The 14,856-nt window shown below is 43.3% G+C and overlaps 1 protein-coding gene across 1 annotated transcript in view; it reads left to right on the top strand.

Moving 5' to 3' along the window:
• Positions 1 to 7,507: 7,507 nt before the first annotated feature.
• The window catches only part of UBE2N (ubiquitin conjugating enzyme E2 N), a 43,778-nt gene continuing 36,429 nt past the window's right edge, over positions 7,508 to 14,856 (top strand). The window contains exon 1 of the mRNA XM_082350467.1: positions 7,508 to 7,738. Coding sequence (XP_082206593.1) covers positions 7,709 to 7,738 — 30 coding nt within the window. The 5' untranslated portion in view covers positions 7,508 to 7,708. The remainder of the gene's footprint in view (positions 7,739 to 14,856) is intronic.

Below are 14,856 nucleotides of genomic sequence, written 5' to 3'. Positions count from 1 at the left end.
TCTCCCAGGGTAATTCCATGTCTGGTTTGGCTCATCATTTTCCCTGCAGAAACTAGTATTGTGCCTGGCACTTAGCCGGCTCTTACTAAATGTTTATTGAATAATTGAGTGAATAAAACCTTCCCTGTGTCTTACATATACTCTTCACTGTATCTTATGTGGTATCTCAATTACAGAACTTATCATATCAAATATATTAATTTGTTTAAATGTCTGTCTCCCCTATAAGAACGTAAGTTCAAGGTCAAAGATCGTATCTTGCTCATTTAAAAGAAAACATCTCCTAGGGAGATGGTCTAGTACATAATAGGTAGAGAATGAAGGAAGGCAGGAAGGAGGGGATATGTGCTAAGCATTATGTTACTGCTGGACACACAGCAAATAAGAATATGGGTGGGTAAAAAGGCAACATGACATCAGTGACAAGGCAACAAGATGTGAAAATGATGATGTTAGAGAGAGCATATGTATGATGGATCACAGGATATTCAAAGCAACGATGAGATTGTCCAGACTGTGGGCTGAGGTTGTCTTTGGGGAACTGAGATAGAAAGTAAGCAGTAGTTTAAGAAAATGTCAGGTGGTTTTGTGATTAGAAGGTGAGAGGAGTAAGTTTTCTAATTGGTGAATTTAAAATAATGAGCTGGGGCTTCCCTGGTGGCGCAGTGGTTGAGAATCTGCCTGCCAATGCAGGGGACACGGGTTCGAGCCCTGGTCTGGGAAGATCCCACATGCCACGGAGCAACTGGGCCCGTGAGCCACAATTGCTGAGCCTGCGCGTCTGGAGCCTGTGCTCCGCAGCAAGAGAGGCCGCGATGGTGAGAGGCCCGCGCACCGCGATGAAGAGCGGTCCCCACTTGCCGCAACTAGAGAAAGCCCTCGCACAGAAACGAAGACCCAACACAGCCATAAATAAATAAATAAATAAAATTTAAAAAAAAATAAAAAATAAAAATAAAAAAATAATGAGCTGGGTCCTCTCAGCCTTGTCTCCTTCCCTCCTTTCTTTTTCTCCCTCCCTCCCTCCCTTTTCCCTCTCTTTTCCTTTCTCCCTTCTATTTCTTTCTCTCCTTCTTCCTTCCTTCCCCCCCCCCCCCTTTTTTTTTTAAAGCAGTCTGTCTTCTGCTCTCATGCACGCGCATCTGCTCTGTCTTGGCTTAAGGGGCCTGCAGTTGTCTGGCTGTGCTAAGCGACTGGGTGGCTGTGCTTGCAACTGGGGAGCTGGTGGGAGGACTATAAATAAGCCCAAATGACTGCCCACTTAGAACTGTTTTCTCCAATCAGCTTTATTGGTAATGAAGGCAACATTTTGGTCTCCATCTCTTTCAACTGGTTATAATTTCAGGGGTGGAAATTGGGTGTTATTTATTGGCCTCCTCAAAACCCAGCAATCTGGAATACTGAACACCTGGGCCAACTTAAACTCCAACTATCTGGAATATCTAACACTTGGATCAAGAGAATTAGAACAGACAGGAGGAAAGATATGGGTATTGGGCCAAAAGGAATTAGAAAAACAGGAACAAGAAATATATAAGTCCACAAATATGTATAAAATAGATAACTAATAAGAACCTGCTGTATAAAAAAATAAATAAAATAAAATTCAAAAAAAAATAAACGTATAAGTCGAGGTTGCTCTTGGAACCTTTTTGTTTTCTTGAGCAGATCAGATAATATGGGACAGGGAGTCTCAAGCTTTGGACCCTTCAGTGGTGCCAGGGGAGCTTGTTAAAATCACAGATGCATAGGGCCTGGGACTTGCATACGGAAGATCTTGGGTGGGGCTCCTGCAGCTGTATGTTTAACCAGCCTAGGAGGTGGTTAGCACTCCAACGTTTGAAAACCTCTGCTTCAGAGTATATCAGATCCCAAATCATTGTACTCAGAAGCAAAACAAAGTTTTCAAAACATTTCTAATCATACTGGAAGCAGGTGGGCAGTTTTCTGCAGAAAACAAGAGACACAAGTTAGACGCATATGAGAAATCAGTAGGACTGGAGAGAGATTGGTGATGGTGGGGAGGAAGAAAGGTGATGGGAGTGTACTGACAAGAAGCTTGGGCGGGGCACACCAGGTGGGAAGAAGTAGGGGAACAGTTTAGGCTGGATAGGCTGAGTAAGCACTTCACAGGTGGAGTCACAGAGCGACTGGAGCCCAAGGACATGGAATGTAAACAGTTCTCTTGGGAACCTGAATGGGTGACACACAGAGGCATGGGAAAGAGCCTTGCTTTCAGAGTTCTTGTTCCATCCAGGCTTCTGGCCAAGCCTTGAGTCACCATCCTCTGGAATCCTGTTTCCACTGGGAACTGGCACAAAGAGAGGAATACCCCCCTTCCTCTACCTTTATAGAAACATTGCAGAATCAGTGATGGGCTTTGCAGAATGCCTCCAGTGGTGCATGCACTTAAAGCTCTCTGTGGATGAGGTAACATTCAAAAATGCTTTGTGATAAAGAAGATGTGGCACATATATACAATGGAATATTACTCAGCCATAAAAAGAAATGAAATGGAGGTATTTGTAATGAGGTGGATGGAGTTAGAGTCTGTCATACAGAGTGAAGTAAGTTAGAAAGAGAAAAACAAATACAGTATGCTAACACATATATATGGAATCTAAGGGAAAAAAAAAAAAAAGGTCATGAAGAACCTAGTGGCAAGACGGGAATAAAGACACAGACCTACTAGAGAATGGACTTGAGGATATGGGGCGGGGGAGGGGTGAGATGTGACAGGGTGAGAGAGTGTCATGGACATATATACACTACCAAATGTAAAATAGATAGCTAGTGGGAAGCAGCCGCATAGCACAGGGAGATCAGCTCAGTGCTTTGTGACCGCCTGGGGGGGTGGGATGGGGAGGGTGGGAGGGAGGGAGATGCAGGAGGGAGGAGATATGGGAACGTGTGTATATGTGTAGCTGATTCACTTTGTTATAAAGCAGAAACTAACACACCATTGTGAAGCAATTATACTTCAATAAAGATGTTTAAAAAAAAAATGCTTTGTAAAGCATGAAGCGCTAAACAAAGTTCAGCCTTATTACTCCAGTTCTCTTGGGTGTCTTCTTTCCAGAGTCCTTCCACTTTGAGATAGTGCTCCTATGACCCTGGATGACCCTGCTCAGATCCTTCTCACGGGCTGGCATTGTGTTGGTTAACCGTTTGTAAGTACTCAGCTATTTATGTTGAAGTCATGAATATGAGGCAGCAGGTGTTTTTCGGGTTTTTTTTTCTTTTTAAAAATCAGTGTGCAGCCTTTTCATCCTCCCCACCCACTTCTTCCGAGTCAGTGTTCAGGAACCCTCTTCTCACAGATACTTCTGCTTGATAGCCCATGAAAGTTTTCCTATGCTGCAAGAAACAATATGGGTATTGCAAACAAATACATCTCCATGAAGACTATTGCTCATAATGGAAACAGGACCTCTATTAAAGGTGACTGATCTATCATTTTCCAAACTATTCTATCTTGTCTCTGCAAAGTATGAGAGAGTTTGTGAAAAAAGCTCTGTTGTCTTCCAGGAAGTCAAGTTGAAAAGTTTAAGGATGAACTTAAACATCCTGTGTTTCACTTATGGATCATGAATTTATGGCAACCATTCTCAAACAGGTGTTTATCTTCATCCTGCACTAATGCATTCATTCCCTTGACCAGTACTTTTTGAGAGCTCTCATGTTGTAGGCCTTGAGCTAGGCCCCAGGGATCCAGGGGTGCCCAAGATGGAAGAGATCCATGACTCTGAGGAGCTCAGGTATAAATGTCTTAAGATACTACCTGCAGGGTAAACAGTACTTATGCATCTGCTATTATAGGACCAAAGTAGTGAAACTGAAATATTTGTGGGTAGTGGGTGGGGAAGGAACAGGAGGCACTAAGTATTATTCTGGGGAGTAAGATTTGCATAGATCAGGATTCCTCTAATTTCTTCAACACAGTGTTCTTGGGCCCTCTTTCTTATATTATAGTGCAAAGGCACTTGGAGTTTGAGTCCTGAAAGGAGCAGAGCCTGGAAAAAAAAATCATGGCCAAGAACGAGGCCTGATGAAGAGCCAAAAAAAGATTAACTAGCTAAGAGTTCTGCCTAGCATTGTTGAGTTTAGTGAAGCTATTTGGTCACTCTTCTTTATTCCATACCATGGACCAGAATCTTTTGAATTTTGAGTGTATGATATCATTCTTTTTTTTTTCTTTTTCTTTTTTTAAATTATTTTTTCTTTTTTTCTCCTTTAGTTGTATGATATCATTCTTGATCAGCATGTAAAGAGCATTGAACACCTTTTAGATTAGACTTTTGAAATTAGTGAATTGGATTATTTTATGTTTTGAATAGGTAACACATTCATACAGCTCAAAATCCAAAAGGTACAAGAGTATAAAGTAAAAAGTCTGTTTTACCTCTATTCTTCAGCTGTCTAACACCCCTGCCTTGAAGGAATTAGTTTTGTGGATATCTTTATTTTAACCATATTTTATGGGTATAGTAAGTAGGATTCTTAACCAGCTTTCTAACCTGAGAATAAACACTGCATCTCAGCCATGTGGCAACATGTCCTTCTAAAATATATCCTGTTCTACAGGACTTACATGAATCAGAAGTTTGGATTTTATTTTCCAGATGCGTATAGTGTGAGTTGTTCTCAAGGGGGAAAAGAATGGGAAAAGACATTAAAAATTATGTATTTATCTAAGAGAATTTCATGCCATCAAACGAATCTCTGCCAAACAAGGTTATACTGTCAAATTTTAAAAATCTGGTTTCCTAAAGAAAACTATACCTGGTTCTTATCAAGATTGCAAAAATAATACCCCTTCTAAGTACTTAATATATATTGAAACTTCACAACAAGAACATGAAGTACAGTTTATAGGTGAAAAAAACGAAGGTCAGACAAGTTAAGCAAATTCTAAGTTTTCAAATCCAGGCAGGGCTTCAGGGCCCTCACTCTTAATCTGCAGGATACTCACTATCTATTCCAATAGAGAATAGCCAAAAGAAGGCACATGGCAACAATTTTTGTTGTTTATTCAAAATCTTTTGTTCTCAAATTTTAGGATCTATCAAAATTACCTGTGATGTTTACATGCAGAGTCCCAGGCCTCAGCAATGAACTAGAAAATTAGAATCTCTGGGAAGGGCTCCAGGAATGCTTATTTTAACCAGCATTGCAGGTGATTGTAAGCATGGTGGCTTGTAAGCATACTGTGATAAATATACCTGTGGCAGTTTGTGTTTTTCGAAGTTGGTCACAACTGTATCTTGTATCACACATACCCAGCTAGTTTCCAGAATCTTGGACTCTTCTTTCAAGAGAGGGGGTCCATGTCCCTTACTTTTCAAACTGGGTGGGCTTTTGTGACGAGTCAACCAATAGATTATGGTGGGAGTGATGCTACGTGACTTCCAAGGTTGGGTAGAAAAAGGTGACTCTGCTTCCACTTTTGCCTGCTAGAACACTCGTTCTTGGAACCCAGCCACCATGCAGTGAGGAAGCCCAAGTTGCTCCAGGGAGAGGCCCACTTGGAGAGGAACTAACAGTCTGTACCAACTTGCCTGCTATGTAAGCCAACCTAGAAGTGGTTCTGGTCCCAGTCAAGCTGCCCAGGCTGACACAGCATGGAGCAGAGATGTGCCTTTCCTGCCAAGCCCTGCCTAAATTGCAGATTCAAGAGCTAAACAAATGATTATTGTTCTTTTAAGCACTAAACTGGAGCTGAATTGTTATGCAAGAGCTAACTGGACTAGTACCTTTCTAACCCCATATTCACTCTGCCTTTCTTCCTATCAGGGCGGGTTCTGGACCCTCTCTAAAATATTCTGGAAGTATCTTTCTCCAATGTCATTTACTTTCCCAGGTTCTTCTAAATACAGAACCACTCATTTCAGACTTCTGGTTATTTGAAGTTCTCATTATTGCCTCTGAGGCTTGGTTTCTCATCTAAAAAGAAACAGTAATAAGAAAGCCTACCTTATATACTTTATCATTAAATGAGATAATCCATGTAATCATTTAGCATCGTGCTAATGATAATGTTTTCTCTTATTACTCTTACTAGGTTTCTTGCATTCATATTCTCCATTTCTTTAATGCACTTTTTTTTTTTTTCTTATAGTTCAGTGCCATTTCACAGTCTTTTTTCTAGGCCTGGCATGCTCCCCCCACCAGGTCAGTTAGATTCTTACTCATCCTTTACGATGCCACTTCTCCTTTGAGAAGCCTTCTCTGACTTCTCAAGCAATTAATGCCTCTCTTGTGCTCAAATAGCACCTTGGAGGACTCTCTATTATGGCCCTTAACACACTGGATTGTAATTATTGTTCACTAGTCTCTCTTCTCCGCTGGACTCTAAGTTCCTGGAAGGTAGGGTCAGCCTCTTTTTTGTTTTGAGTTTTGGCCACCTGGCGCGGATTGCGGGATCTTAATGCCCCGACCAGCGATTGGACCCGGCCGCAGCAATGAAAACCCCGAGACCTAACCACTTGACCGTCAGGGAATTCCCTAGGGTCAGCCTCTTTGTATTCTCATCCACTAACATAGCATCTGGCATATCTTTATTCACCATCTACTGTCTGTGCTACTGTGCTAGGAAACACCGTGGCTAAGGAGTTAAGGGGTCCACGTTTTGGCAGACCTGCGTGGGAACAAAACAGCTCCATTTCCCTCATAACCTTGGAAAAAGTGAATGTCTCCGAGCCTCACTTGTAAAGTGGAGGAAGCACTTTAAGACTGCTATGACGATAAAGTAAAATAATTCTCGCAAAAAGCCCATTACAGAGCAAGCAAGCAATCATCAGGATGTTAGGAAATGCTTCCCCAACAATCCCATTTCCGGGCACCCTCACTCTAATCCTCCTTTAGGGCCCCGCACTCTAAAGGTAATCCCTCTTTTAGGGATTACACTGGGATCTCTAATCCTCTCCTGGGTCATTCCTCCAGCTCTCCAATCCGCGAGTCAACCACTAGGGCCAGGCGTTCAGAGGCCATTCTCCTTCCCCGCCCCCAACTCTCTCCAAACCCTTTTAGCTTTCCCAGGTCTAAGGGGTGTGTCAAAGACACCCGATTTATGCGAAATTTAAACATCAAAATTCTGGCTAGGCTTTTCCTAGATAACTTTCGAGACCCACAGTTGGGAGCTTTGCTACTGACTTTCGGTCTTCCCCTACTTGTGAGGAAGGAGCTCGCGGATCAACTTGACCTCAGTCGTTCGGCCAGCGCCAGCCCCGACCGCGCGCCCTGCAGTAGCGTTGAATGAACGAACGAATGAATGAATGGGCTACGTCTGCGGCCGGGCTTCTGTTACGTCGCCCATTGGCGCGGGCGTGGCCGCGGATAAGAGGCCTGCTGGTCGCAGACCACTCAGTCCCACCAGCGCGCAGCAGGATCGGCCACTAGCGACGGGGCTCTGCGCTGCTCCGCGCTGCTCCGCGCCGCTCCGCACCGCCTCTCCCAAGTCCCTGCCCCGCCGCGGCGCGTCACTTCCGCCACCCCCAGGCCGCGGCTGGGGCGGGGAGCGCGGGGGAGGGGGCCAGGTCCGAGGGAAGCTCGCCCGCGCCCTAGCAGGGACTACATTTCCCGGGGGGCCTCGGCGCGGCGGCGGCGGGCGCGGCAACGTCCCCCGGAAGTGGAGCCCGGGACTTCCACTCGTGCGTGAGGCGAGCGGAGCCGGAGACGAGACCAGAGGCCGAACTCGGGATCTGACAAGATGGCCGGGCTGCCCCGCAGGATTATCAAGGTAACCACCCGGGCCCGCCTCCGGCTACCCGCTCTGCTCTTGCCCTCTCGGCGGACCGGGCGGAGCGGCCCCTCGCTTCCTCCGGCCCGCGGCCCGCGCTGGGAGGCCCGAGGCAGCGCTGAGAGGGTCTGGCCGCGGCGGCGAGGGAAGTCGGGCGCTGAGGAGGGGGCGCCGGGGAGACTTCCGGCCGCAGTGGGGCAGCCCGGCAGCGGGGATCGGGGGCTCCCAGGCGGTCGGCCCGCGAGCGGGGAAGGCCTGGCTCGCGCCCTGGCGGAGGGTGGGGCCGCGGGCTTGCGGGGCTCTGGTCTTGGGAGCGGGCCTCCGCGGCCTCTCAGACCACCCCAAGCGGAGGCCGCGGGCGCGCGGGAATCGCAACGGGGCCCGGACTCTAGGCGGGGGTTGTGGCCCGACACGGCCCCTCGGCCTCGGATCCGTGTCTCGGCCCGGACGGGAGTGCAGGGGTGCGGCAGCCGCAGGTTCAGAATGAATGAACCGGGAGGGAGAGGCCGGGCGGGGCCCTGTGCCACGGGAGGCGGCTCCGGGAGGGCCGCGCATCCTGCAGCCGCCGGCACATGCTCGCCCCTGGCTGCCGGGGTTCGGGGGACGTGGGGGCTCCGCGCCCCGCCGCCCTCGCTTCCGCGATCTCCTCTTCTTTAAATGCGTTTCCGCTCGTTATCTTCGCGAAGTGAGTTTACTCTAGTTGGCAAACTCTTTTAGGACTGTTTCTGTTTAGAGGAAATAGTTCTAACACGAGACCGAGCGGAGATTGGGGGAGGGGGTGCAGTACAGATACGCGGGACCTTGTGAAACCTTTTGCCTCTCGATTTTGTGCGCTTTAAATTATCAATACCGTTTTTCAGCTCTTCAGGAGTATGTATATACTTTGCCAAGTACCAATGGAACCATGAAAAATTCATCTTGGTTTTGTAAACTCTTTACATAAATATCAAGTCCTCAGACGTGAAATGTTTCTTGCAGTCCACGAAGACAAAACCTTTAGGTGTTTTTTGTCAGTTTTAGTGAAGGAAATTAGTTGAACCTCTGTGTTGCTCAATATGCGAGTTAAAGTGTCTAAATTGCAGCATCATTTTGTTTGCTGTAACTCTGAACGTGTATTTAATCTAGTTTGTCCTTAAAGTTTGGGGGGAGATGCATGCTAAGTGATTGAAAGATGGTATATTGTGTAGTGCGATTGCAATGAAATATATCTGAGATGGGGGGTCTCTGACCTAAAGGTGCTTAATTTAGAGAAATAAGACGTGTTTTGTACAGTAGCAAGTTTTAGCAAGTAGAGAAGTAGAACATATTGTCATTGTGCGCTGGAGTCTAATGATGTGAACCTTCACAGTGTTGTGTAAAACCTTCATTTGTTGTGTTAAAGATTTGTCTTCGACTCCGTCCAAGGCAGTTTAATGGCTGTGCGTTGGAGGGTACTTACAATGTGGTTGTAATGCAATCACATGGCCCCAGTGGTCATGTTTATTGAGGCCCCACTTGAAAATGAGGGGTGGAAGATAGAGCTATACATTAGATATCCTTGGATTTTTACTGTTATTCAGGTTGTCGACTAAGTACCTAGTACACATTGACATTCAAGATAATTCTCCAAAATACATAATGAATTAAAGACTTTACATATACTTTTCCATTTTTGCTTAATGCTGGAGATATTCTGCAATAATATGAAAGTCTTAGATGGAAAAATAAATTCTGTGGGACCTTGTATCTAAACTTATAGATATGACTTGAAGCAATAAGTTGAAGTCCTCATAATTCAATTCATTTGGCACACAGTAATTTAGTTTACACCAGGCTTTTGCATTTTGCTATTTAAAACAAGACAGTGATAACTTATATGTACTCTTAATTTTACAGTCTTGCTGATAACATCTCTCTAATGAAAGGTCCCTTGATTTGGGTATTATCTTGTAAGAGTTCGGTGGTTTTACTTTAATGCCATTTATAGCAAAAAGAACTGTTTTCGCCAATCCCTAGGAAAGATTAAAAGATAATACTATTTTTTTTTTCTAGTGCCCATGCTTATATTATGTAGGCTTTTCCAAAATCTGTGAAAATGTTTATTTTTTATATCAGAATTTAAAAAAAGAAGCTTGTCTCTTCTCTGTCAACTACAGTACAAGGTTCTGTGTGGAATATAATAGTGGTGGCAGTGGAATATAATGGGATAACACTACTGTCCTGAATGATGGGAATGTACCATCTTTCATTGGACAGTGTGATGCTTTCTACCTCAAAATGGGCATTATTTACATTTGCAAAATTCTTCAACCACTTGGTACCTGCAGAAGTCTTGTGAAGTAGACAATACATTATATAGGCTAGAAACCCATTCAAAGGACTTTCCTAGGGTCTTAAAACTGGCAGGAGGCAGAACTTGGATCTTGACCCAGTGTGACCTTTCCCTGCCTCTTGTTATTATGAAATGACATAATATATGTCAGAGTACCTTAACAACTGTAACTATACACATAAAGATGATTTTTTGAATTACTATTCACCCAGTTGCTATCCCACTCAGATTCCCATTTCTAATCCAGTAGCAAATTCTGTGGGCTCTATTTTTCAAATTATATCCTGGATCAGACACATTTCCCTATCTCTCTGAAACCACTGTTCAGTTCCATCATTTGTTACCTGGCCTACTGTACTGATCTCCTTTTAAACAGCAGCTAGTGTTACTTTTAAAAACATAGATCTTGTTACTTCCCTGCTCAGAACTCCACAGAAGTTCTGCAGCACACTTAAAATCTTGACTTTTTTCCCTCCTAGCTACAAGGCCCTCCATCCATCTGGGATCTGCCTACCTGTGAGATCATCTCCCACACTTCTCCCCTTGGGTCACTCCATTGCAGCCACACTGTTGCTCTGCTGTACCCTGAACAATAAGAGGCTACGCATGTTCCAGTCACAGGGCTTTCCTCCTGTTTATTGCGTTGCTTGCTTTGTCATAATGTTCAGTTCTTGGCTCACATGTCATATTCTCAGAGAGGTTTACCTTAACTGTCCTAAAGCATAGTCCTCCCTCCTCCCCCATGGTTGCTCTTTAGCCCCTATTTTGTCTCTTCTGTATAGCACATATCATTACTCAAAGTTATATTATTTACTGTTTATCTCTACTCCCACTAAAGCTCCATGAAAGCAAGAATTCTTGGATGACTTGGGCATTGCTCAGATGCCTAGAACACATAATCTGCAAATCTAATGTCTCGGCCCTGAAATACTGATTGAATGAATGAATGAGCTTCAGTCTCTTTGAAAGAAAGTTTTAGGAGATTTATTCTATATAATTTGACATTGTTACTGCTCAGTAGATTCTATCTGAATCTGTGCCTGAGCTAAAAGTTTCTAATTCTACCCCATAAATTTGTTAAAAACAAAACAAATCAATCTTTTATTTTGTTGACTGGGAAATACATAGAGCACCTTTGAAAGGTTCTAAAGGGTACATAGAGGAAAATTAAGACTCATCTGTCCTTCAGCATTCCAGTTTCCCTCCCCAGACAGCCACAACTTTTATTGTATATTCTTCCCAAAAGACCAGAGAGACTTAGTGCATATATGTTAGGCCTATTCCCCTCCTCCCCAAGTAAATGCTGTACCTGATTCCTCCCTTTGCCCCCACCTATGTCTTCGAGGTGACTAATTTTCTAAAGAGCTGTTTTGTGGAACCTTGTGGTTAGGCCTTAATTTAACTAATTGCATATTGATAACTATTAGATTGTTCCCCATATTTTGCTATACAAACAGTGCTGTAATGAATGGTCTTATATATAGTGATATTTTGCACATGTATTAGTTACACTGAATCTTGGCAGTTACGTGTTTAGCTAGAATTACAGGATTTTTTTTTCCTCTCTCTTTTTTCCTGGGCAAAACCTCTTTTAGTCTCTAAAAGTGACAGAGCAGTTAAAGCTTAAAGTCACATAAGTTGAAAGCTACCTAAGATAAGAGATCCTCCTTAATCTATCTGTCATAAAGAACCGGAGTATTTTGCAAACAAATAAATGAAATCTGTAGCTGTGGCTTGGTCAAAAACAAATTTATTTCAGCTTTACATGTTACACTGACAGGATGACATTCCTTTAATTTTCTTCTCAAAGTTAATCATGAAGTCAATAAAATGTAGGCTTAGGAAACAGTTAACTTACTCAAGCAGTTGACTTATTTGATTAAAACCTAGCAAACCAACCTTCTGAAATTAGAATTTCACCAGTCTTCCCTACAATTTATTTTTTGTTTGGTGAGGTTTAGTTTCAAACTCTTAAAAACCTGTTATGAGCTGACGGAGTCTTGAGTTCTGTCTTTTACTTTAAAAATTTTTATTTTTAAAAATACAGATTTTTAAAATTATAATTTATTTATAATAAATTTATTTTATTTATTTATCTTTGGCTGCGTTGGGTCTTCGTTGCTGCACGCAGGCTCTCTCTAATTGTGGCGAGCGGGGGCTACTCTTTGTTGCGGTGCGCAGGCTTCTCATTGTGGTGGCTTCTCTTGTTGCAGAGCACGGGCTCTAGGCGCGCAGGCTTCAGTAGTTGTGGTGCATGGGCTTAATTGCTCCGCGGCATGTGGGATCTTCCTGGACCAGGGCTCGAACCCGTGTTCCCTGCGTTGGCAGAAGGATTCTTAACCACTGCGCCACCAGGGAAGTCCCTCTTATCACTATTTAAAAGCCACCCATTTGATATGTATTTTAGTACATAACGTAGTTTTTAGTGAGAAAAGCGATTCAGAAAACTGACCCTTTTTTTTAAGCCCTGAGAATCTTTGGCTCATAATGTTTTTTCCCATTTAAAAAAAAAAAAAAGGGCATGAAAACTTACCATGATGAAGATGGACTTGTTATAAATCGTAATTAAAACATTCTTAGGAAGCAGATAAACTCATATAGTAGAAACTTGAGTAGAAACAGTGTAGTTTTTAGCTCTTTTGGTTGTTGTCCCAATTTAAGAATTTTCTGACCTTCTTCCTAGTACAGTAAACCATACTTTTTGCATATGACTTCTGGGGATTCAGATTCTTGACAAGCTTATTTGTGAATCCCCTCGGTCTCCACGGATTCCAGGTTAAGAATCCCTGAACTACTTTTGGTAGTGATTAAACTTTCAGCCTATATGGATATTGTTTAATATACTGCCTAATGTTTTGATTATGGAATGTAGGCATAACTGAAAGTAGGTTAAAAATCGAGTCAAGTGTTGTTTTTTAAGCTCTTCTTTTTTTTTTTTTAATAAATTAATTTATTTTTATTTTTGGCTGCATTGTGTCTTTGTTGCTGTGCGCAGGCTTTCTCTAGTTGTGGCGAGCGGGGGCTACTCTTGGTTGCGGTGCGCGGGCTTCTCACTGCTGTGGCTTCTCTTGTTGCGGAGCACAGGCTCCAGGCGCGCGGGCTTCAGTAGTTGTGGCTCGCGGGCTCTAGAGCGCAGGCTCAGTAGTTGTGGTGCACGGGCTTAGTTGCTCCGAGGCATGTGGGATCTTCCCAGACCAGGGTTTGAACCCGTGTCCCCTGCATTGGCAGGCGGATTCCCAACCACTGCGCCACCAAGGAAGCCCTTAAGCTCTTCTTTGTCAAGCACTTTCTTCAGTCCAGATTGATCAGCTCTCACACAATAGAAATTGAGATTTGTCAAATTAATAAGTAATTCCTGAGTATCCAGCATGCTAAATAATGATATCAGAAATATTATGCATTTGATTTGTAGAAATTGAGTTTTTTCCCACACTTGTGATGACTTACAGCCATATACAGTAGAGAACACTATTCTTTTCCTTCTCCGATGAGGAGACTGTAGGCCAAAGAAATTGGATGACCAAGATTCCTGGCCTGCAAGTCAGTATCTTTGCTTTTTTCCCTATGCTGTATCTAGTGTTTTGGTTTACCTGTGTGTAAATGGATTTAAGAAGAAAATAACTTACGCACCTCGGATTCAAGTAGTATGGATTCTGAACATACATTTGAATGTGCTATCATGAACATTGATGCATAAGCACTGTAGAAATAAATAGCAGAACCAAGGAAATGAGGATGGCATGCAGCAGGAGCTTTGGACATTATGGTTGTAGTCATCACAGTTCTGATGTGGGTGCCTAATGACTATATTATATAATTTTACTTTCTAAAAACGAAATAGATCTGAAAGGCATAATATATGTAGCAATGGTACATCAAGAAATAAGAATTCTTGGGCTTCCTTGGTGGTGCAGTGGTTAAGAATCCGCCCCTGCCAATGCAGGGGACACGGGTTCGAGCCCTGGTCCAGGAATATCCCACATGCCGCGGAGCAACTAAGCCCGTGCACCACAACTACTGAGCCTGCGCTCTAGAGCACGCGAGCCACAACTACTGAGCCCACGTGCCACAACTACTGAAGCCCGCGTGCCTAGAGCCCGTGCTCTGCAACAAGAGAAGCCACCGCAATGAGAAGCCCGCGCACCGCAACGAAGAGTAGCCCCCGCCCGCCGCAACTAGAGAAAGCCCACGCGCAGCAACAAAGACCCAGTGCAGCCAAAAATAAATAAAATAAATAAATTAAAAAAAAAAAAGAAATAAGAATTCTTTTTTTTCCTATATGAAAGAAATGTAATGTATGAAGGACATCAGCATGGATATACAAATTAGGAGATGAATAATAGGGAATCAGTTAACTTCAGCTAAAATCTTAGCAACTTTTAAAAATGCTTCCCAAGTTTTTTTATTTTAAATATTAAGTAGTCATCTTCAATTTGTAGATTAAATAGGATGTGGGATCACCATAGTCTGAGAGTGGGATCTGTGGCCCTGGCATCTCTGGTGACAGAAACCATTAATGTGTGATCGGAAGAAATGGGTAGGTAACTGGTTAAGAGCCCTCAGAGAATCAACAGAAAGCATTCTTTATTATCCATTTTTCCAAGAGCTACACCACACTATTCAGGGCATTGTATGTTTGTTAAAATCCTGGATGTAGCTATTCTAAAATCCCCTAGGGATACTTAGGCATAGAAATTTTTATAGTTCTGAGTTGGCCTGTAACTCAGATGTTTCTGGATAATTAGGATTAGGCTATAATTTGAAGTATTTTTAGGTATTGGTTTCAGAATCTAATGTTGACATATTT

Source organism: Balaenoptera borealis (genome assembly GCF_965194805.1).
Source record: "Balaenoptera borealis genome assembly, chromosome: 13".
Classification (NCBI taxonomy): domain Eukaryota; kingdom Metazoa; phylum Chordata; class Mammalia; order Artiodactyla; family Balaenopteridae; genus Balaenoptera; species Balaenoptera borealis.
Note: the sequence above shows the minus strand (reverse complement) of the source record. Positions and strands in the feature narration are given on the sequence as shown.